The sequence below is a fragment of the Neofelis nebulosa genome, chromosome 14, assembly GCF_028018385.1.
Source record: "Neofelis nebulosa isolate mNeoNeb1 chromosome 14, mNeoNeb1.pri, whole genome shotgun sequence".
NCBI classification, from domain to species: domain Eukaryota; kingdom Metazoa; phylum Chordata; class Mammalia; order Carnivora; family Felidae; genus Neofelis; species Neofelis nebulosa.
The window spans coordinates 57304148-57327490 of NC_080795.1; the positions used below are offsets into that span (position 1 = coordinate 57304148).

At 35.4% G+C, this 23343-nt stretch overlaps 1 protein-coding gene across 6 annotated transcripts in view; it reads right to left on the reverse strand.

Annotated features, from left to right (window-relative positions):
• CSMD3 (CUB and Sushi multiple domains 3) overlaps positions 1-23343 on the reverse strand; it is a 1263431-nt gene that overhangs the window by 340288 nt on the left and 899800 nt on the right. For all 6 annotated transcript variants that reach the window (XM_058698868.1, XM_058698869.1, XM_058698867.1 and 3 more), the window contains one exon: positions 4666-4835. In XM_058698868.1, coding sequence (XP_058554851.1) covers positions 4666-4835 — 170 coding nt within the window. The remainder of the gene's footprint in view (positions 1-4665; positions 4836-23343) is intronic.

Genomic DNA, 23343 nt, shown 5'->3' on the forward strand with positions numbered 1-23343 from the left:
ATAGGAGCTAATATATTTTAGTGAAGGAGTCTGGGACACAATGAAGGGTGAGCTTTTCAGGGTTTTAGATTTGCAGTTTTATAACAAAGTTAAAGTCCCAGTTCTACCTTTAAAGCTGTATGGCCTGTTACAAATCATTTCACTTCTGTTATACTCAGTATGGGAAAGAATGAATAAATATTTAGAGAGTGCTTTTGAAGGGAGAGATAACAAAGGATTGCCAGTGAACAGGCAGACTTGATTGACAGATATGTGTGGTGGACCCAAGAGATCACTGGTGTGCTAGAAAATATTTAGCAACCAGCACTCAAACAAATTTGGTGAATATATATATCCACCTATATGTTCTTTTAATAACGTATACTAATATAAAGAGAGGTTGACAAATTTTTTCTAAAAAGAATTAGAAAATATTTTAGATGGGGGGGATAACTACTCAATACTGCCAATGAAGTACAAAAATAGCCATGGACAATATGTAAATGAATAAACATGGCTTTCTCCGGGTAAAATTTTATTTATAGAGATGGGTGGCAAGCACAATTTGACCAACTGACTGTCGTTTGTGAATCCCTGATTTAAGGGATGTTATAGCATTCAACTTACAAATGGTATTAAAATATACAATATTCATTACTGTAAATTCCATAGAGCTAATTGAATCTTACAGAATGCTTTTGGTGTTTTTTTGCCAAATTTTGTATCAGCAACTTATAATTGGAACTGACAAACAAAAGTGGTTCCTAAATGAATATTGCTTGATTTTTTTATGTTAATAAGATCAGAGTAAAGCAATGCAAAAACAACGTTATATCAGAAACTCGTATTTGTAAATGATTGGAGCAACTTCTCAGCTAAATTAAATAATTGTTTTTTTAATTCTAGAAAATATGATTTCTCCATATTTTTTGCATTATTTACAATAGAATGGCTCCAGACACAACCTATTCTCACTTAAGTATAGACTATGAGCAGAGCAATAGATCAAGTCAAGACCTATAATGTTTGTCCATTTCTGCAGTGTAACTATTCCTAGTATTGCCAATATCAAGCTGTTGATGTGATATCTCTGTACAGAGTTGGGAAAGGATGGGCAGGCACCCTCACATAGTATATTCACCAAAGAGATACAATATATGTAACTAACCTAAAACAAAACACATAATAATAAAAGTAGTAAAATAATTAGGAAATGAAAGTTGTATTTGTTACTTTTGTTTTTAATATAACTTAATTATAATCTAATTGTAATCTAATTTAATTTAATTTTTAATAATGGCCATGCTTAACAACCAGTTCACAAAATTTCTAAAAATTTACCAATAGGTTCTCACAAGTAGTATCCCCAAAGACTAGCACATGGGTTAGAAAATAAGCTTGAAAATAATACATCTTGGAAAAACAGCATTTTAATAATGTTCTTATCATACTTCTAAAAGAATGTTATTAGTGTGATTAATCAAGTCCTTTAACTATCTAGCTTCTCATAAATAGGACATCAGTTCTCTTAACCCATTCTTTCAGACTCTCAAAACCAATTTTAAGGTATTTTACTGGCTCTTCTCCATAATTATCCATTCTGTCGAATTTGACATAATATATAAATCTTGAAACTACACAATACTGACTGAGGTAACAATATTGTCTTGAATTTTGTCCCTGTTTTATCCCCTTATCAGAACATAGTGCTCAATCTTTTTCTGGAAATAAACATTACAACAACAAAACGGACATAGTACTTCTGATTGCAGTTCAGCTTTGTCTTATCAGCCTGACAGTGGGAACTGTTCATTATTGATTGTTTAGAGGGAACATGTAATAAACATCTCCTATAAATGTTAATTGAAATAATTAATTAAGCTACATATTTGAGTGAAGGTTTGAGAAGTTCAGTATTCTTGCCCATTGAAAGCAGTAGAACCAAGGAAGGATATATTCATAATTCCCAAACCTTATGCTTATCAGATAATCTGAGGAACTTTATAAAAATCCACAATTCCAGGTACAGAGGAACTGAAAGAGTTTTCCCCAGATCTACCGAATTAGAAAATTTGGTAGTCGTGTCAGAAATAAACTACCTAGAGGAGTCACATGATCGTCTACATTTGACGTACTATTTGTTTGGTTATAAATAAGTAAAGTAGTTTATGGTAAGAAGAGGTAGGGGAAAAGAGAGTGCGTAGATAGGTGAGCATCAGTCTGGATGGTGCACTCTCAGAGAGGAAAGTGTGTGTGTGTGTGTAGCTATAGATAAATTTAATACACACTCATGTTTTTATTGTTGTCGCTGTTATAGTTTTAGTCAGAATTCAATACAGTGATACTATACAGTAAATGAAACCAGAAAAAAAAAAAAAAACCTTTTCTAAACATTATACTCATATAAAGACTACAAGAGAATGTTATTCCAAAGAATATAGCCAGTTCTCCCATATAAAGAAAAACAATGTTTGTTTGTTTGTTTTCTATGATGGGCTGTTTGTTTTACTTATTTCTTCTTTCCTAGTCTGAATGGAGGAAGAGCTGACTGCACTAGGTGTCATGTTGGAAAGTGCTGGAATGGGGATGGACTCTCATGGACTGGTTTGCAGGGAGGCAAATGACCCTGCATCCTGAGAGGACTTTGGGCTCCTCAGTCTTCGAAATGAATCATCCATCCTTTGGAGGGTGCATGTGTCTGCCTGTGCGTGCCTAACTGTGCCTGTGTAGTAGGTATCTTTGAACTAGTTGTCCATGGGATTACTTTGAACTAGTTGTCCATGGGTAACAAGTGAATGTAACCTTATTCCAAATAAATAGGAGATTAGTCAGAAATCACTCAGATGAACACATTAGGGCCATTTTTCTTAAGCCATCACCTGCTATCCCAAATGAATTTTCCAATTAATAAACATCATCTGGTACGGAAAAGTACTGGCTATTTTTCAAGCATCACAGAGAGCAAAGAAATATTTGAGGAAGGATAGTGGGAGGCGTGAGGAAGCACTTCTTAGCTGTGAACTTATAAATATATGTTTATCATCGTTGCTGGTGTGATACAGGTTAGTGGCTAGCCGTATACCTCTGATCAATGACTTATTTTTCCCATACTTAGCCTGTAAAAAGGAAAATCAGTTCTACATTTAGGCATCCCATTAATCTCGATGTTGACTTTAATTTAGCAAATAAAACTTATTTTAGCAGGAGAATCCACACCATAAACATAAAGGAGGTTGAAGAGATTATAAAGTCAATTTCTGCTGCCTGTTGGGGAAAAGTGTAAAAAATAGGAATGGCCTTAAATGAATGGTAAAGCTGTATGCATCTAGGCGTACTGTTAGAGAAATTTCCCATGTCCATACAGATCTTACAAGCACATAGTGCTGTCTGTATTAGAAAACCATCGATTGTCAATACAGTTATATTTTTTAAGAGAAAAAAATAATCAACAGTCTTAAAATCACTGCTTAAACAAGAATCCCCTACCCCTGCCAACCTGAGATGTTATTTATTTATTTATTTTTTAAAATCTGTGAAAACAGAATTATGTTGAATTTCTTACCAGGTAAGGGAATCTTGACAACGAAGAAACATGTATGCAATTATTTAAAAAAAAAATTTAAATGTGATTTTATAGAAGTGTTTGCTGTTATCCTACTTCTGAATATAAATTATATTTACAAAGCATTTACTTTGCAATATATGAATCAGCAAGTATGGAAATATTTTCCTAAAATTGTATCTTTTAAAAATAGGGTATTTGGGGGGCGCCTGGGTGGCGCAGTCGGTTAAGCGTCCGACTTCAGCCAGGTCACCATCTCGCGGTCCGTGAGTTTGAGCCCCGCGTCAGGCTCTGGGCTGATGGCTCGGAGCCTGGAGCCTGTTTCCGATTCTGTGTCTCCCTCTCTCTCTGCCCCTCCCCCGTTCATGCTCTGTCTCTCTCTGTCCCAAAAATAAATAAAAAATGTTGAAAAAAAAAATTTTTTTTTAAAAATAATAAAAAAAAATAGGGTATTTGGCTATTTCAACTTTTTAAAATAAATTAATACATTTCACTCTAAAAGTTTATTATTAACAAAATTTACTTTTCTTAAGTAATTTATAGATAGTAAGTCATTATTTTTATGTACCTATTAGATATAAAATTTTTGTAGTCATAAAGGCAAAAACTATCCATGTGTCAACAGAGATAACCAAGTTACTTTATAGACACCAAAGAAAAATAAATCATCATTATATATCTTAAAGAAATGACCATTCCCATATTATGTTTTATATATATATATATATATATATATATATAATATACATTATATATATGTATACATATATATAATATACATTATATATATGTATACATATATACATATATACGTATATATACATATATATAATTTTTTTGTTGAATATAAGATATTTGACATGAAAATGTCCTTATTTTGGTGTTACTGAAACATTAAAACTTATGTATCATAAAGTAAAGGTGTATGTATTATAAATAAACATTGGAAGCATAACACTTACCTCAATGAAAATGATAATAGGAAAATGGAAAATAATGTCTAATTTAAATCTATGAGTGGCAGAATCAACTTATGGGTAATTATACCAATATTCACATATATATACATATTAATGTATACTTAATGACTAAAAATGATCTAAATATAAGTTGAGTTCACCTACCTTAAGAACATCTCCTTGTGCTAAATGAAACGTTCTGGCTGAAATATTGATCCCCTTTCCTGCTTGAACCTGAATACTATAAATGCATTCGTGGTTGTTTTCATAGTTGAGTGGATAATTTGGAGAGAGCAAAATCCCTTCATTATTTGTTGCAGATGCACCACATTCAGCTGCAGGCGAAACAGAATATGGAAGTACAGTTTAATAGAAGGTATTAAAGGTATTATCATTTTCAAGTAATGTAATGTATGGAAGTGTTAATGCATTTTATTTTAACTAGAGCTTGACAGAAAAGTGATGTACAGAATGGCTGTGTGTTGCGGATGATTCATTCCCTCAAATAACATATGGGAAGAAGAAACGACTGTCCACGGACAGGACACTTGTACATAAACAGAAATATACGATAGTTTCAGTATTGTCCTCCCGCCCCTAAGATGAAAGGATAGCATGGAAAAAGATGAAAGCAAAAGATTTTCAGGATGCCTTTTAATTTGTAGACCTCTGATTAATTGATTACCTTTAGATGTACAATTTATTTCTTTTAAAGTATAAAAAATAGAGTGATCAATTTTATTTAGAATGATTCTTATTTGATTTTTTCATAACTGTTTCTGAATTTGACCTTTTTCCCTTCCCATGGTCAGCCTTCTCCTGATCCAAGAACTTCAGTAACAAAAAGGGAAATAAATACGACATTGCCTTTGAAAACTGATATAATGGGTAGAATCCACTAATCAATAACTACAGCAAACTGGCACCTTTGAAAAATGGATTACCTCTCCCAACTTAAAAAATAAAATAAATTAAGGCATTTTCATAATCAGTGTATGCTACTGCTAACCCTCCTGGTTTAATTTAACAAAAATTGAGGACGTGTCTAACTACTTAGAATTCTCCGCTTTTTTTTCAAGATTTAATTTTAATTTATTACTTTAAAAACGTTTGTGGTAATGTTCCAAAACCAAACAAGTCCTTATAAATTCCCAAACATATTCCTTATGTCTCAGAAATTCATTGAACTCAGTTTTCTTTCAGATCTAATAACTTGCTTCATATTACTATACCAGAGGTCAGGGAGAGTTCTGTTTTTCAAAGGTTTATCTTAGCAAGAAAATAAAGCAAATCATTATGTTCCAGAAACAAGATTTTTAAAGTAATGATTCATGAAAATAATCATAGGAATTATATAGCAAACTAAAGTATAATGAATTGCTTTAACTTTCAAATGCTTAAACATTAACAAAAATAAGGCAAAAGAAAAAAGGCTAATGAGAACATGAAAATGATCAAAATGGAGCAGTCAATATAACAACATAGTATGAAATAATAATAAAAACTAATGATGTGATGCTAACAATCAACCAGTCACATGAAGAACTGCCACCCAACAGAGCTCCAACAAGTTCTTTTTAAAATAAAAGGAAAAAAAAAACTTAATAACTCCTAATATTGATTTAAATTGTTTTTATTTTAAGGCAACTTAAGCATGTTCTAACACAAAATAGATACGTTCTTATGCTTTCAGTTGTACACACATATAATACCAAAACATGTTTAAAAATATGGGAATCAAACTACTAAAACAATACAATTTAAAATAGCACCATGTATCTAATGTGGCACAAGATTTCATTTTTCTGAAATTAAGTCGCCCTTGGCAATGGGGATAAGGAGCCAGCTGCTAGCGTACAGACTTTTGGAGTTTGCTGTGCCTTTAAATACACTATGCTGTGTGATGATTCAATTCTCCCTCAACCCTCTCTAGACTGTGGAGAAACTTCATCTGTATAGTACAATATGATGCCACGTGTCCTTTACTTAGTGGGAAAGAATCATTCCTATTTTAAACCAGTCTCATTTCCTTCTTCTTAGCTTATTAGAAATTAGGTATAGTTGTGGGGGCATAAAGACAAATGTATCAGACCACACAGATGATGCAGAATACACATATGTTTTTATCAGTTAGATTATCTATTAGAGAATACACAGTTTAAATTATTATAGAATCATGGATTTCTGAGAATACATTCTTGGATGCCAGCTTGCAAAACACTGATACATTGACTAAGAGCTCAGGCTTTAAAATTCAGAGATTTTGTTTTCAAAATTAAGTTCTATATTCTATCCATATGGCTCTGGAAAGTTATTTATTCTCCATGATTCAATATAGTCATCATTACAATGAAAATAATAACACCCTCCTCAGGAGGATATTTTGTCTGTATGTGTGAGTTGATAACATACCTAGAAAATGCAAGTAGAGTATTTAGCACGGTGCTGGCATACAATAAGAGCTCAAAAATTAAAGCTATCATTATGAAAATTTAAGTGTAAATACTAACGGTAGCATTAATTATGCTTTATATACAGAAAAAGAGCTTAGGATACTTACATTGTCCCAGGGTGACTATCCAGGTGTAGAAAGACATTTATGTGTGTAAAAAGCCAGAGGACTCTTCATAATTTTGGAGAATCATTTATAATATTAAAATTATTTTGACAACTTGTGTAAACTGAACAAAACAATCTCCCGGCTCGCCCCAAAAGCAAAGCAATAAGTTACTTCATTACCCATGAAAATATACTAATAATTTATTGCTAAGTTCTCAACATTTGAATATGTGGTTAGTGCCTTCTGCCATAAACATTGTTGGATCTATATTATATAATTTAATGGAGATTTGCTTTTATATGAAAAATAATCTGCTTCTGTGATATTTTTAATATTTCAGTTGGTTTAAATGGCGATACATGATTTTCTGGTTGGTGATATGAAATCAGGACTTTAACCAGAATGGAAGAATTAAGTTAGAAAATTTGGATTAAGTTAGTATCTTTCTCATTTAATCAGGACTGAATATAAACTGTGAGGACCAGAGCAAAATGAAAGTACACTCCCCCTTGTTGAAAATGTCCTGAGCACTTCAGGAGACCAATAAAGCATTAAATCAAGCATGGGACACATCTTAGCATAGAGCCCTGTGTGACTACATAGGTTTCATACCCATGAAGCCAATTATGCGTTTTGTGTCTCACAACTCTGCAAGCTAAAACTTATTTTCTCTAGTTTTAGAGATGGAGACACCAAAGCGAGCTTTCTTGCTAAAATCAAACAGTGTGTAGCAGAGCTCGGATTTACACTGAGATTTACATCTGCCTTTGCCCATGATGTTAAAATTATAAGTATATATTTTCTCTCTCAGGTCAAAATACTTCTTTAGTATGACAGGAGGCACTATTAATGATTATCCCACACAACAGGTAGAGACTGAGACTATTCTAGATAAATTGGTATGCAAGGTCACTTTTTTCTTTATTCTTTAACTATTGCACAGGCTATTTAAGGACATTCCATTAAAAACTAAGAGGTTTATTTTATGTGGGCTGGGGTCTGTCCCGGAGATCAGAACATGTTGACCCCACTTACAAAGTATACATCTATATTCCATTATAGATAATTATTAATGTTCAGAATGATTGTCTCATACCAAAGGAAGATCTTAAAACATAAAAAATGAGAATCAGTTCAGAATGTTCCACTTACATATACAAGAATGTGAACAAATCTATTATATTTCAATGAGTCTTGATAAAATAAAGGATAAAAAGAGGAATTCATTTAACCACAATACTAAACTCTAGGAGCTAGGTGATTAATAAAAAAATTATTTTTACATGTGGTCTCATCTTTGATTTTATCTTTGAATTTCAAATATCCCCAAAACTGGCTTACAAGTAGCCAATGTAGAACTAATATTTGCCCTGTACAAGCTCTCCTCCTACAGCACTCTTGTTTGCCAACTGGAATTGAAAGGGATCTAATATTGAAATTAACAACAAACTTTGCACAGTTTGACCATATGCCTGTCTAGCAATGAACATGCTTCTATCTCTGTTGTGTAATAAGCTGACACGATGATATTTTGCAAATCCAAATCTGATCTTGTACTTTGTGCCTCAAATGTACTCACCACCAGCAAATCAAAGTTCACAGAATATCATCATACAAGGCCATTTATACTGTGAATCCAGTCTGACTTTCTAGCTATTACCCACCATTCTTTCCCATGGACCATGCAGTTCAGCTATCCTGAACTCCTGGCCCTTTGCCATGGTCTCACACTCAGCCTTTATAACTGCCATTGTTACTAGAGGTAAACACCACCCCTAGCTCTGGTGGATGTGATTTCAGGACCCAAACAAAGGAGCAAATAACTTGATATGGAATTATATTTTTCTATTCTTCCCAGCATCGGGTAGCTGTGATGGTGTAATGGAACAAAGGGAATAATGTCACATTGAAGTACTAGTGATAATTCTCACAAATAACAATTGTGGCTATAATGTTCATAAATATCCAGAAAAAATACGGTAACTACAACATTTTTATTGTATATGACATGAATATCACAGCACGTTTTCACAAAACATACTTAAAAATGAGAAGATATAACTATCAGCAAACTGTGATTGAACATTCTTAAGAAATGTTAGAATCACTTGGCGGGGGCAGGGGAGGACTAGCAGAACAGCTAGCACTAAGAGAGAAGAAACATGGTTAGATGATTCTAGCAAGACGAGGTTATATAAACAAAAAACATCAGCTACACGGAAAGAACAATTTGAGTAAAGGAAGTCCTAGACATCCAAGTGAGTTGAAAAATTGTCATTATCATCCAGTCATAGTGACATTTATGGAGAATATGCAGCTTTCACTGAACAAACCCAAGTCTGTGGCTTACTACATCAGGGCAATGCCAGGGTTTTCAGGCAGGTGCTGTAATAAATTGTGTATCTGATGGAACAAATATAAGAGAAACATTTATCTTAATAAAAATAAAGCTACAGGCTCATTTTAATACAAAGAATTAATATTTTTGCTTAACTGGGTACCTTGGTAGAGAATGTATACTAAGATATTTAAAGTGGCTAGAGACAGATAATAGTATGCTCTGATTAAACACACACACACACACACACACACACACACACACACATTGATTCATTTCACAAATATTTGTTAAATCCTTATTATTTACTAGTCATGAGAGATCCAGTGTTGAAACCCTCATAGAACTTACTTTGTAGCAGAAAAGACAGATGTTTAACTATATAATGATAGAAATAAGCATCTAGTAGGTGAAGACACATAATGAGGAGCACTGTTCTGAATAAAGTCAATACTTGTCTGAAGGACTGACATTAGTAAATTAAAAGTGATAGGACAAGGTAGGTTGAGGGAAAGAATATTTCAAACAGAAGAAACATTTCTAAGAATATCATGGGGAGGGTTGTAACAGGTTCTGGGAAATGAGAGATCTGGTATGGGAGAAGTTTTATTTTTGCAAGTTTGAGCTAGAGGGAGGTCCCTCAAGATTAGAGTTTCTTCTGTTGTTCATCTGTTATGATAGGGGAAAAATGGTTTTCTTAGATGTGTATGAAAGGGGATGTCACTAAATATGAGCTGCTTGTTGTTCTTGTGGTGGGGGAAAGCTTTTTTTTTTTTTTAAGTTTATGTATTTATTTATTTATTTATTTAGAGAGAACATGAATGGGAGAAGGGCAGAGAGAGAATCTCAAGCAGGCTCCATACTGTCAGTGCACAGCCAGATGCAGGGCTCAAACTCACCAACTGTGAGATCATGACCTGAACCAAAATCAAGAGTAGGACGCTCAACCGACTGAATCACCCAGGTGCCCTGGGAATACTTTTGCTTTTAAGGCTTAGAAAGTCAGTTGCAGAAGATGAAGAATATAGGACTTGATTGAATGAGACGTGTTCATAAAATATTTGAGGTTTGGGGTCAGAAAACTATTGCTTCATGGTTAAGGAGTTGCAATGTTTTTTTGAAGTATAGTAAGCACATTTTCTCCTACTCTAACGTGAGCGCAGCACCTGTTTCCTTCATGCTTTGGTCTAGAATAAATTTTATGTTCTAATGTCACTCACTAATTTCTAAAGCTTACATTTGCCAATATGACTTTCCTCCAAAATAATCAATGTTAAGACATTAGTAGGTGATAATGTTTCCTTCTTCTCTCTAATTTGAACTGAGAGTTTATCTTTAAATCACAGGAATTAATGATATAAAAATATTATATAATTTATCAGAGTATTAGGGAAATATTTTTGGAAGACCTTTAACTTTAATACTTCTCATAGAATATAAATATTTGGTATGCAATCTCCAATCCAAACACTATTTGCCATGATACCGTTATTTTGTAGAAAAACAAATCCTGGTCATATAAATATTTTTATTTAAACATACAGATTAAAAAACCTATGAAAGTTACCAACATAAAATTCTTTGCTGAGATGAAAATAATATGTTGATAAATATAGTCTTCCTTGGATTGGAGTAGGAGAGAGACGTGTACTGGAATCGGTGGTAAGAGTCACTGCTATAGTGAGGAATTCACTAGAGCAGGACTATCCATTGAATTTCGATTTTTTCCTACTTACTGAAAAACAGGCCAGCCCGTGCATCATTAGTCTCCATTACTAGGGTAAGAAAATCTGGTAGCATCTATTGTGTGCATACAGCCACACATTTTCAGATAAACTGGTAAAATGCTTTTCAGTAATTTGGCTGAGAAATTTGAAAAATGTCTATGATCAGTGAAGTTTGCAGTTATTTTTAAGAATTTGCATTATAATTGAATCTCTTCTTTTATGCTTTTTTGATAGCACCACAAGTTTATTTAACCAAGGTTAAAATAAACTTGACTTGAATTATTCAAAAAACAGAAAAATTTCAAACCTAAGCATGTAGTATGCCAAGTCAAATAAGGTGTAGCATTAAGTACAAGTATGATTTGCCATATGCTTAATTATTACCAGAGTAAAAATAATGGTAATTCTTGTGTTATATAGAATGGTGTGTTGGCAGGGGAGAGGGGGGCATTCAAACTGTCAAATCCAAATCAACCACTTATTTTATATCATAAATATAAATTTACCTTTTTTTAAAACTTTTTAATCCATTATTGAACCTACTATGTCACCAATCTAATTTCTACTATATTTCCTGAAATTAAGACACCACTGATTTTTTTTTTTTTAATTTTTTTTTTCAACGTTTTTTATTTATTTTTGGGACAGACAGAGACAGAGCATGAACGGGGGAGGGGCAGAGAGAGAGGGAGACACAGAATCGGAAACAGGCTCCAGGCTCCGAGCCATCAGCCCAGAGCCTGACGCGGGGCTCGAACTCACGGACCGCGAGATCGTGACCTGGCTGAAGTCGGACGCTTAACCGACAGCGCCACCCAGGCGCCCGAAGACACCACTGATTTTAAGAGTCACCATTATTTTGTGCCTCAAGCAAAAACGTTGCCAATAATCTGTGATAGCCATTGGTTGTGAGATACATACCAATTACAGAGATGTTCATTTTTTTTAAAAGGGGCATCTAAGAAATTGTGAAATGTGATAAAATGTGTTAATAATATTGGATACATTCAGGAACACTTTTCCTAATATGCCTTTATGACTTGGCAGTATAAATAACACATTAGTACTTTAGAAATTTTTTTTGTCATTTTTTTTTCTCAAACAGGTACTCACATAATGCCTAGATTCTCAGAAAGTGGTAGAGATGAGAGGGTAGAGAGGAATATTAATCTTCTTATGCCACTGCTGAAAATATGAGAATCCATTAGTATTACTTGCATAAAGTCTGGCTTTACCTTTCCTTTGTTGTTCTTAGACAACAGTGACACTTCACTGGATTTCTTTTTTTCTCTTTCCAGTCTCTCCAAATACAGCACAGTTATATGTCCAAGTGCAAACTACTCCTTGTTTAAGTTTACAAATCAAGAGTTTCTAAAAACATATGTTCACTAAAAGAATTTAATCTGGAATTTGCTACATTTCTCCTTAAAATTTTATTTTAGTGCATTTACTATATTCAATTTTTACCACAAAAATCATGGCAATCATTATTGTCATGCAGAATTATTATTTTATGAGTCAGTCGTAATTAAAGAACGTAAGTTTAAAACTTTAAGAAAATTCAATATATAAGGGGCACCTGGGTGGCTCAGTCAGTTAAGCCTCTGACTTCAGCTCAGGTCATGATCTCACAGTTTGTGGGTTCACGCCCCGCGTCGGGCTCTGTGCTGACAGCTCAGAGCCTGGAGCCTGCTTTGGATTCTGTGTCTCCCTCTCTGCCCCCTCCTCCTCATGCTCTGTCTATCAACAATAAACATTAAATTTTTTTTTAAATTCAATATACAATTTTATGCCAAAAAGTATGGAGGATTTCCTGTAACCTGGTAATGTTCTTTCAGGATTCCTTTACTTCTATAAGCAGCTACTCAGAGTCTACGGCACTCAGTTCATTTACTCATTACAAATAACACTAACTATAATACCTGTGGATATATCAGGTGCTACATTAGGTCTTAAGGATAAGGCCCTTAGGTGATATGTGAGCTAGAAGAGAGATAGGCATGAAAACTGCACTGCACTAATGTGTAATGTGTAGCATAATACAAATTTGGCCTGGGATGGCAAACATGAGCGAATCATACGTTTTAAAGGAGTGGCAAGATGATAGATCAGGGATGACTTCATGGAGTACATTATCCTTGATTTGAGTAAAACAAAATGTTATAAAAGTAATAAAAATGGTGAAAAAAAAGATCCTGGGCAGAGAGAAACGGAGAACTGCTTGAATGAAAAGCCTCGATTGATAATGCTTAGGAGAACCAGTAAGTTCATGTGCCACTCTAAGAAATTCAGACTTTATCATGTCAGCACTAGAGGCCCACCGAAGAGTTTTAGGAAAAGAAAAAGAGGAACGGATTTAATAAACCCATCAGGGCAGCTCCATGGGGAATGGATTGCAGCCCTGGGTTCCTAGAGGGAGGAAAAGCTAGAGAAGATAACTGTAGCAAACAGGAGATGGTGAGGGTTTGAACAAAAGTAATGGAAAAAGAGATTGAAGGTAAAGGGCAGAGAACTTGGAGAATAGTTGGAAGCGGGAAATAAAAGAAAGGGAAAGGCAAGAGTACATAGGAAGAGGGGTGGTTTTGAATATGCTCATGAATCTACTTTTGTACGCGATGAATTTGCTACGCCTGCGGGATAGCACGTGTAGAAGTCCACTCAGCACCTAGTCGTGCTTGTAGCCAAGGGCTTGCTATTGTAAGCCCCAGACAAAAGGATGCATCCAGAGACCGTGTATGAACCGAGAAGAAAAGCAAACACCAGAATCCACGGAGCCTCAGAACTCAGAGGCAAAAGCGCATTCAAAGAAAGCTGTATCCTATCAGCAGTGTTAAATGCCAGAGAGAGTTCAATTAAAATGAATACTAAGAGTTCACTGCTTTGGTAATTAAGACGCGGGCAAGGCAGGGAGTAACACAATGTCTTTAATGATATTGGTGGTAAAGGAAGGTAGAGAGCTACAAGCACAGCCAGTGGTGGCATAGGTTGGAGGGCAGAAATCTTTATTTGTGGTTGTTTGTGTTTGTTGCTGTTGTTGCTGTTGTTTCGGTTTGGCTTAGTTATGAATTTAAAAAATTGAAGGGGCGCCTGGATGGCTGAATCAGTTAAGTATCCGACTTCGGCTCAGGTCATGATCTCATAGTTTGTGAGTCTGAGCCCTGCATTGGGATCTGTGCTGACAGCTCAGAATCTGGAGCCTGCTTCAGATTCTGTGTCTCCCTCTCTCTGCCCATCCCCTGCTTGCATTCTCTCTCATTCATTCATATTCTCTCTCTCTCTCTCTCTCTCTCTCTCTCTCTCTCTCTCTCTCTCTCTCAAAAATAGACATTTAACGGGGGCGCCTGGGTGGCACAGTCGGTTAAGCGTCCGACTTCAGCCAGGTCACGATCTCGCGGTCTGTGAGTTCGAGCCCCGCGTCAGGCTCTGGGCTGATGGCTCGGAGCCTGGAGCCTGTTTCTGATTCTGTGTCTCCCTCTCTCTCTGCCCCTCCCCCGTTCATGCTCTGTCTCTCTCTGTCCCAAAAATAAATAACGTTGAAAAAAAAAATTAAAAAAAAATAGACATTTAAAAAAGAAAGAAAAAATGGAAAAAATTTAAAAATGAAGGTGTTTATATTAAGTACAGACAGAGATGGAGGTTAAGCAGGATTTTCAAAAGCCATCCCAATTCTGAAGACCTAATATTCTAGCATTTTAAAACTACACTATTAAAGAAGTCACTTGGGAAAACCTGTGTGATTTTTAAGGTGATAATTGAAGATGAAGGATTATATTCTACATAGACTGTGATTATGGAACAACATATACATAAGAAAAATTGCTACAAGAATATAGTAAACAAATTCTGCAACAGTTTTAAGACAAATGACTCAATATCTAAAAATATACTGAAAAATGTGATCATTGTGCTTAGAATAGATTATTTTGTTATTTTATTTTCATTACCTTTTTGAAGACAGCATAATGGGCTGAAATGGTTATTGGTTTATAATGATAAGACTTTTAAACATATGCATTACTCTTTGTTTCATTTAACTCAACTGGTAAAATAATAGTGCTATAAAACTTTTTGGTGCTGTGTGAAAAATGTTTGTATACAAATATTCCTAGTCCATTTACATGTACTTCATACATAGTTATGATGTAAGAGAAAATAATCCTTTATATCATAGGAATGTTTTTACATTTCCTAGTGAGTTATTCTAGCGAAGAGGACCAAATTGTAGTAGTAGGTATTTGGAGAATAAGACGGCAACTAACAATATTTCTGATATTCCACGATTCTAATATACTTTTCTAGACCCTGTGAAAGCCCAATAAATACTGTTAACAAGGCAGTAGTGATACTAGACTAAGCAAAACAAGTTGTTTTTTGGATTAAAGGATAATAAATAGTGTTTGTAGGAAACAAGAACAAAATATAATTATTTCACCCAATAGAATTTAGCTACTCTGCATGTTATATGCAAAGCTTTATATATGAAGGGGATATAAGCAATAACAATGGTTAATGGCATTTAAGTGCTTCCTACACTAAGTGTTTTATTTATACCTCTCAGTGAAGTAAGCCTGTATTTCCAAAGACAAATTTGAAGATAGGAGTAGCTGAATACATCTACCCAAGACCACAGAATTGGTGAAGTTTCGAACTCAGATCTGTTAGTCTCCAGACCCCAAATTCTCAACTACTAGTTGGCATTTCCACTGCAAGATGAAGACACAAATGACAAAATCAAGGAACTTCACTTTTGCAAGGACGACAGCAGTAGTATGAATTAACTATGCTACAAAGTAAGGGGTATAAAAGAACTGACGACATTCACAGTTTTAAAGGAGAGAAAAATCCCTTCTTATGGAAAAGTCAGACAATGTTTCACCAGGAAAGTAGCTTTTGGGTTGCATTTTCAAGGATAGGTGGGATTCTGGTGGTCTGGATAATGGAAGGCAGGATTTCGGGGAAAGGAAATAATTTCACTAAACCATATTATTGCTGCAGCTGAGGTTAGAGAAGTTGTTGCCTGTTTTCTCCTCTAGAGTTTTGATGGGTTCCTGTCTCACATTTAAGTCTTCATCCATTTTGAGTTTATTTTTGTGTATGGTGTAAGAAAGTGGTCCAGTTTCATTCTTCTGCATGTTGTTGTCCAAAAAGTCTCAGAGAGGGAGGCAAACCATAAGAGACTCTTAAATATGGAGAACAAACTGAGGGTTGGAGTGGCAGGGAGAGGGGAAAATGGGTGATGGGAATTGAGGAGGGCACTTTTTGAGATGAGCACTGGGTGTTGTATGTAAGCTATGAATCACGGGAATCTACCCCCAAACCAAGAGCACTGTTTACACTGTATGTTAGCTAACTTGACAATAAATATTAAAATAAAATAAAACAAAATAAAATAAAATAAAATAAAATAAAATAAAATAAAATAAAATAAAATAAAATAAAATAAAATAAAATAAAACAAGTTTGAAGAAAAAAAAAAAGAATGTTATTAATTGTCCTGAAGGTTAGGGAGGGAGAAAGGAAAGGTAGGAGTAACTTTTAATTTTACTTAGCCCATGGGAATCTGCTCTCTGCAATGTGTTGATTAAATAATATTAAATTTAATCTTAAACCATAAGTATCCGAGACGTTCAAATCACGTTTCCGATTTGGAGGTTAAAATGCAGTGTCTTTCATCTAAAATAGTCTCAGATTAAGTGTAAACTTAACAAAGTAATGTACTGAAACAGGAAGAAGGGAGAGTAGGAAAGAGGAGTGGATAGATCTTCTTTGTACATTTGCCTGTATTTATTGTGAGCACCGTCTCTCTAACATTTTTTTTTCTTCCTCTTCTTTTTTTTTTTTTATTTTAGAAAGAGCAAACATGAACATGGGGGAGGGTCAGAGTGAGAGAGACAGAGAATCACCAGCAGTCTTCACGCTTAGTGCAGAGCCTGACTCGGGGCTCCATTTCACTAACCAAGGCTCATGACCTGAGCTGAAATCAAGAGTCGGATGATCAACCCACTGAGACACCCAAGGCGTCCCTCTAACATTTTTAAGTGAAAGAATAAGAAGGCAAATAAGGCACATTTGGTTTCCTAAATATGATGGTGATATCTATGATATTGAAAGTTTCCCAATAGCTAGTTAAATGAGCCAAATTTAGAGTAAACAAATTTTTTTTTTAAATTTTTTTAAACGTTTTTATTTATTTTTGAGACAGAGAGAGACAGAGCATGAACGGGGGAGGGTCACAGAGAGAGGGAGACACAGAATCTGAAACAGGCTCCAGGCTCTGAGCTGTCAGCACAGAGCCCGACGCGGGGCTCGAACTCACGGACTGTGAGATTATGACCTGAGCCGAAGTCGGACACTCAACCGACCAAGCCACCCAGGTGCCCCTAGAGTAAACAAATTTTTAAAGTATGTAAAACAGTACATTTAAAGAGGGGAATGTATAATGTAATGAATGTGTCAGACGTATGTTGCCTAAATTAAGGTATGGTTAAAAAGCATAGTTGCTTTCTGAAATAAAATCTACATTAAACAGAGTCATTTAAGTAGGATTATTGATTCACATATCATTGTACACATAAAATAAAAATTATTTTCAGCTGAAATCATTACCATTTGCCCCACTGACACTCTCCAAAACCAGTATTAGTTAACTTTTTCAAACTGTAATATGTAATTTTCTTTTAAATAAAGTATTTTTTTTAGTTGAGGTTAGGGGGAGAAAGAGTTTACCACATTTATCTTAATATTCAACAAGTCCAGAAGTATTAAAGAACTGTTTCCAAGGCTTATTTCCACAAATATAATCATAGTGAAGCTTGGCATTTTTGTAAAGAATTTCAGGCATGATCTGTCGATCCTGTCCTAAGTTCTAAGTTAAGGTTTTTGTGATCAGAGGGATGGGCTTATATTTCATGTTTAAACACCGTAAAGAAGACTCAGTAAAACATAAAGGGACGTTTTGGTCTCTTCGACTTCCTGTCCTTTGCATAACATATATAATCTCAATTCTCTGATATTTCCCTATTTTCCATCACTATGTTTCAAATGGCAGTGGTCAGTAGGAGACTTTCTTAGCTGTTTGAAATCCAAGCTGTCGCTGATTTCTCCATTTCATCGGTTCTTGCTGGTAATAATGAACAATTTTTTTAATATGATCTGATTAACCAGTAAATGGTAGCCTAAGGTTATTTTAACTAGGTCTGCAGAAATCATAAAACATCACCTCCCCAGTCTTTTGAAAAACACCCACAAAAGCTTTGGGGCATCTGGGAGGCTCAGTCAGTTAGACGTCTGACTCTTGATTTCAACTTAGATCTGATCCCAGGATCCCAGATCCTATATCCAGCTCTGTGCTGAGCCTGGGGCCTACTTGGAATTTTCTCTCTCCCTCTGCCTCTCCCCCCTGCTTGTGCTCTCTTTCTCCCTCTTGAACAAAAGAAAGAAAGAAAAAAAGAAAGAAAAAGAAAGAGAGAGAGAGAGAGAGAGAGAGAGAGAGAGAGAGAGAGAGAGAGAGAGAAAGAAAGAAAGAAAGAAAGAAAGAAAGAAAGAAAGAAAGAAAGAAAGAAAGAAAGAAAGAAAGAAAGAAAGAGAAAGAAAAGGCCCTGAGAGTCTATTGAGCCTGAAATAGTGGACCTTTCTTTGAACAATGAATGAAATGTCATGATTTCAAATTCAGGGAGAAGCCTCCTGCTTTCCTCTTCAAACTGTATTAAAATGCACCATGCTAAGTACTCACTGATTATATTCATATACTATAAAGCAAGCTATATCCAGTTCCTGGAAAATGTGGCATTTTAGGTGAGTTTTTAAGGTATCAAAGGGTTTACCACAGATTGAAACATTTTTTGCAATTTAAATATATAAAGAGGAACAAAATTTCACATATTAACAATTTAATAATTTCTTTTTAATTTTTTAAATGTTCATTTATTTATTTTGAAAGAGAGAAAGGGGGGTGGGCAGAGGGGCAGAGAGAGAAAGAGAAAATCTCAAGCAGACTCCATGCTGCCAGCCCAGAGCCCCACGTGGGGCTCAGTCTCAGGAACACAAGATCATGACCTGAGCCAAAATCAAGAGTCAGATGCTTAACTGGCTGAGCCACCCAGGTGCCCCGATAATCTCTAAATAACTTTTCAGAATAAGAAATATTAGCTCAAATTTTCAGGTTTCATGGAGATAAAATGAGTAATGTAACTCCTAATGCAGATAATTCTTGATTTTACATCTGCAAATATAAAAATCATGAGCTAGAGTCCCAATCCTTGACTCTATATATGTCCTCAGGCACACCTTCTGGTTGTTTAATATCTTTCTCTTTTTTTTAAAAAAAAAGTTTATTTATTTTTGAGAGAGAGAGAGCACACACGCGAGCACAAGCAGGGGAGGGACAGAGAGAGAGGGAGGGAGAATCCCAAGCAGGCCTTGCACTGTCAGTGTGGAGCCAAATGCAGGGCTCAAACCCACAAGCCAAGAGATCATGACCTGAGCCTTTGAAACCAAGAGTTGGATGCTTAATCCACTGAACCACTCAGGTGCCCCACTTAATACCTTTCTAAGCACATGAAGCCCAGGGAGTATTTACATTCTGTGGAAAGTACCAAATTAATCCAAGGAAATGAATCATCATGTGTTTTGCCATTCTAATTTACTAATCTGTTATTGTCTTCTTTCTACTAATAGCAAAAAGAGACAAAACTATCTTCAGAAAAAAGTAGGCTAATTTAGAATGGGTACTTCGGATCACACACATACACACACAGACACACACACACACACACACACACACACACTCACATACACACACACGTCCAGAAATTTAAAAATAATTCAAAGAATCAGAAGCAAGATTGCTTGTGCCAGCCTATGTTTTGTTTCAAGGGATGATCCTTAGCAGACTATTGGTTTTGGAAATGGCTTTTCCATTCAAACTAGATATGAATCATTGGTACTAGTGTGGTATTTGTTGCTGACAACAATACATGACGAGTCATTTCATCCTCTCATTACAGATTCTAGATAATGAAATAAAATTCAAATGCATCTTCTTGTGTCTATTGAACAATAAGATTGCCTACAGAGTAGATAATTTGTCAGTATAAAACATAATAAATTCAAATTTCCCTTAAGTGATAGAAATCTAACCATCTAAAATATGGCACCTTGAATTAAAATGTTACATATTAAACATCTGATAGATGGATAGGGATTCTAGTACATAGCGGGCACTCTGGGAGCTGAGTGGGATAAACAGATTAAATGATAAATTGCTATGCCATGTGCTAAGTGCTATAAACGAGTTTGGTGGCGGCACTGTGAATGGGATAAACGATTTTGCCTGTAGAAGTTGAGGAAAGCCCACAGAGAAAATGAAACTTAATCAGGTCTTGAAGGCATGAGGCACAATCTGCTAAAACATTGTGCAAGTGCCTTTGGTCTTCCTAAGAAATATCTCATCTCATTATGTTCTTCATGTTCTTAAAAGGCATTATTAATCAGGTAAAACAGATATGTAAATGCATTAATTTTTATTTTTAGGGGAACTAAGGCCTGCATGAATGTGAGTAAGAAACTATCTACTTCCCTGGTCTTGACCACACCCAGTCTCTTAGGAACAGTAGGTGGGTTGGAGATTCCTTGCAGAGCTCTCACTCTAAACAGTAAACTGTACATTCTCTGCCTTGGTTCCTAATGGGATGTAACTAAGAGAAGTCAAAAGAGTTGAGTGCCTAGGTTGCACTGCAGAGCAACGTGCCGGGAGATTATAAATCGTAGAACCATCCCCTACCGTCTCCTCTGTAGCAACACTACTGATACGAGAGGAGAGGTGAATTATGAACAGAGTTGGGGATCAGGGGTCCCCAAAACATTATAAAAGAAAAAAAATTATACAGGAGAGACAAACACATGATCCTGCAGAGTATAATTTGAGGCAGGGCTAGTTATACACATTTAAAAAAATTTAATCTGTAAAGTTAAGCCCAAGTGTTCTGAAAGTCACTGAAAGAAAATGGTCTCTATACACTTGACTTGAGTGTTCTTCTGTCACCTGAAGGTGCCTTTTTTCTTTTTCTTCTATTAGTGTTCGCTACGCTCTGTTTGTCTTTCTTTGTTCCTATTTTCTTTATGACCATCAGTTTTACAACAGAGGTTTTTGGTTTCATTTCGTTTGCTTAAATTCTTTTATGGAAAAGTACTCTATAAGGCAAAATTAAAAGAAGAAAGCCTTCTTGTAGCGGGTCATGTGCCTGGAATTTCATTTTATATAAATTAGAATTACACAAATTTGAAATATCTTAATAATTCAAATATTAATAAATGCTTACTTACTTATAACTAACTTTATGTAAATAATTCAATTGAAAATAATAAAGAATCTCCTAATTTCAAAGCTGTGGACCAAGTAGGTTGTAGACCATGTTTATTTTGATGCCACATGGCTCTTTCCCCTTTTGTTTTAACTGGAAACCCCTGCCATCCTTTAGTACACTATGCTTTGCCTGAGAAATACTAGGGCATGATTACAGTGCATTCCTTCATTCATCTTACAAATATTCATTGAGTGTCTGGTATATACATTATTTTTTGCACTTGAGATTGAGCCATAAAAAAGAGAGAGAGATGAAAATCCTTAGCTTTCATGAAGCATCTATTTCTGTGATAGGAGAAAAGCCACAAACACGTATAGACAGATAATTCAATTAAACACTTGGCCAGATGGTCATAAGTGCTGAGGAGAAAAAAGAAATTAGAAAACAGTGGGGAGAGAAGGAGTGTTCATTGAGGGCATCCTTTGAGAAATCACATTGGGACAGAGATCTGAAGAAGGTACAGGAACAAGTATGTTGACATATAAGGAAAAGCATCACAGGCAGAGGGAATAGCGAATCCAGGTGGGGATGTGGTTGGCATTTGGGGAAACAGCAAGGAAAACAGTGTGAGATCAATGCAATTACTGTGTTAACAAAGTCACCATTTCTTCCACTTCCATTCTTCCTCCTTGTAGTTTATTCTCAACTCAGAGCCTAACAACTTTTATGTCACTGATAAGGAGGACATCCAAGGATCCATATGTTCCTTTGACAATCCTTTGTTTATACCCTTTCATGGCTCTCCATGTCATCCTGAGTAAAACCACAATCCGTGTAATGGCCCAAAAAGTACTCCGTGATATTCTCTACTCCCTTATCTTTCTGCCCTCATCTTGTCCCAGTCTTCCTCCTTCCATTCTTCCTCTTACCGTTCTATTCCAGCTGCAGTATGCTCTGTTTCCCCATCCTCTGACTCTGACGGACTATCAAAAGGACAAATGTATGTGGATCCTAGGGTGTCTGTTTTTCAATGATCGCTCAGGCTCTGAGTTGGGAACAGGCTGGTAAAGCAAAGGTGCTCACTATTATTTTCACAGTCACTGTAATTATAATTTACATGCTGTTGTCATATAAAAATTTCTTCCAAGCATCCAAGCAGTCATAAAATGGTGATGATGCTAATGTCAGAAACAAACAAATTAACAAATAATATTTTAGAAGAAAGTTAGATGTCATAAAACACAAGGAAACTGATGCACTACCATATATATGTTACTGTTAACTTAGGAGAGAGTAGTCCACAAAATATTCTGAATAATGTTGAAACATTCTTAAAAGCAGCATTATAGCAAAAGATAACCCCTATTATTCTAGAGTTATGAATTCTAAGAATGCTTTCCTCTCTTCTTTTAATTCATTACTCTATGAAATACAGACATATTGAAGAGATTTTGAATTGTGACGTCTTTAGGAACATAACCCTTGCATGAAAAGAACTTCTGAGTGTTAAAGTTTCAATGCAGTTTATGGATATTAAGCAAATTGTTTAAAAATAAATATCAGGAGGGTCACCTGAGTGGCCCAGTCGGTTAAGTATCCGACTTCGTCTTGGGTCATGATCTCACGGTTCATGGGTTCGAGCCCCGCGTCAGGCTCTGTGCTGACAGCTCAGAGTCCGGAGCCTGCTTCAGATTCTGTCTCCCTCTCTCTCTTCCCCTCCCCTGCCTTCTCTCTCTCTCTCTCTCTCTCTCTCTCTCTCTTTCTCTCTCTCAAAAATAAATAAAACATTTTTAAAAATTAAAAAAAAAATAAGTATAGGGAGCTCAGCTGAATACTGTTTGTTAATCTAGCCAAAAGTTTTCCAGAGACAAAATTAAGAACATTATGTTCATATTTTGGACATTTTGACATTTT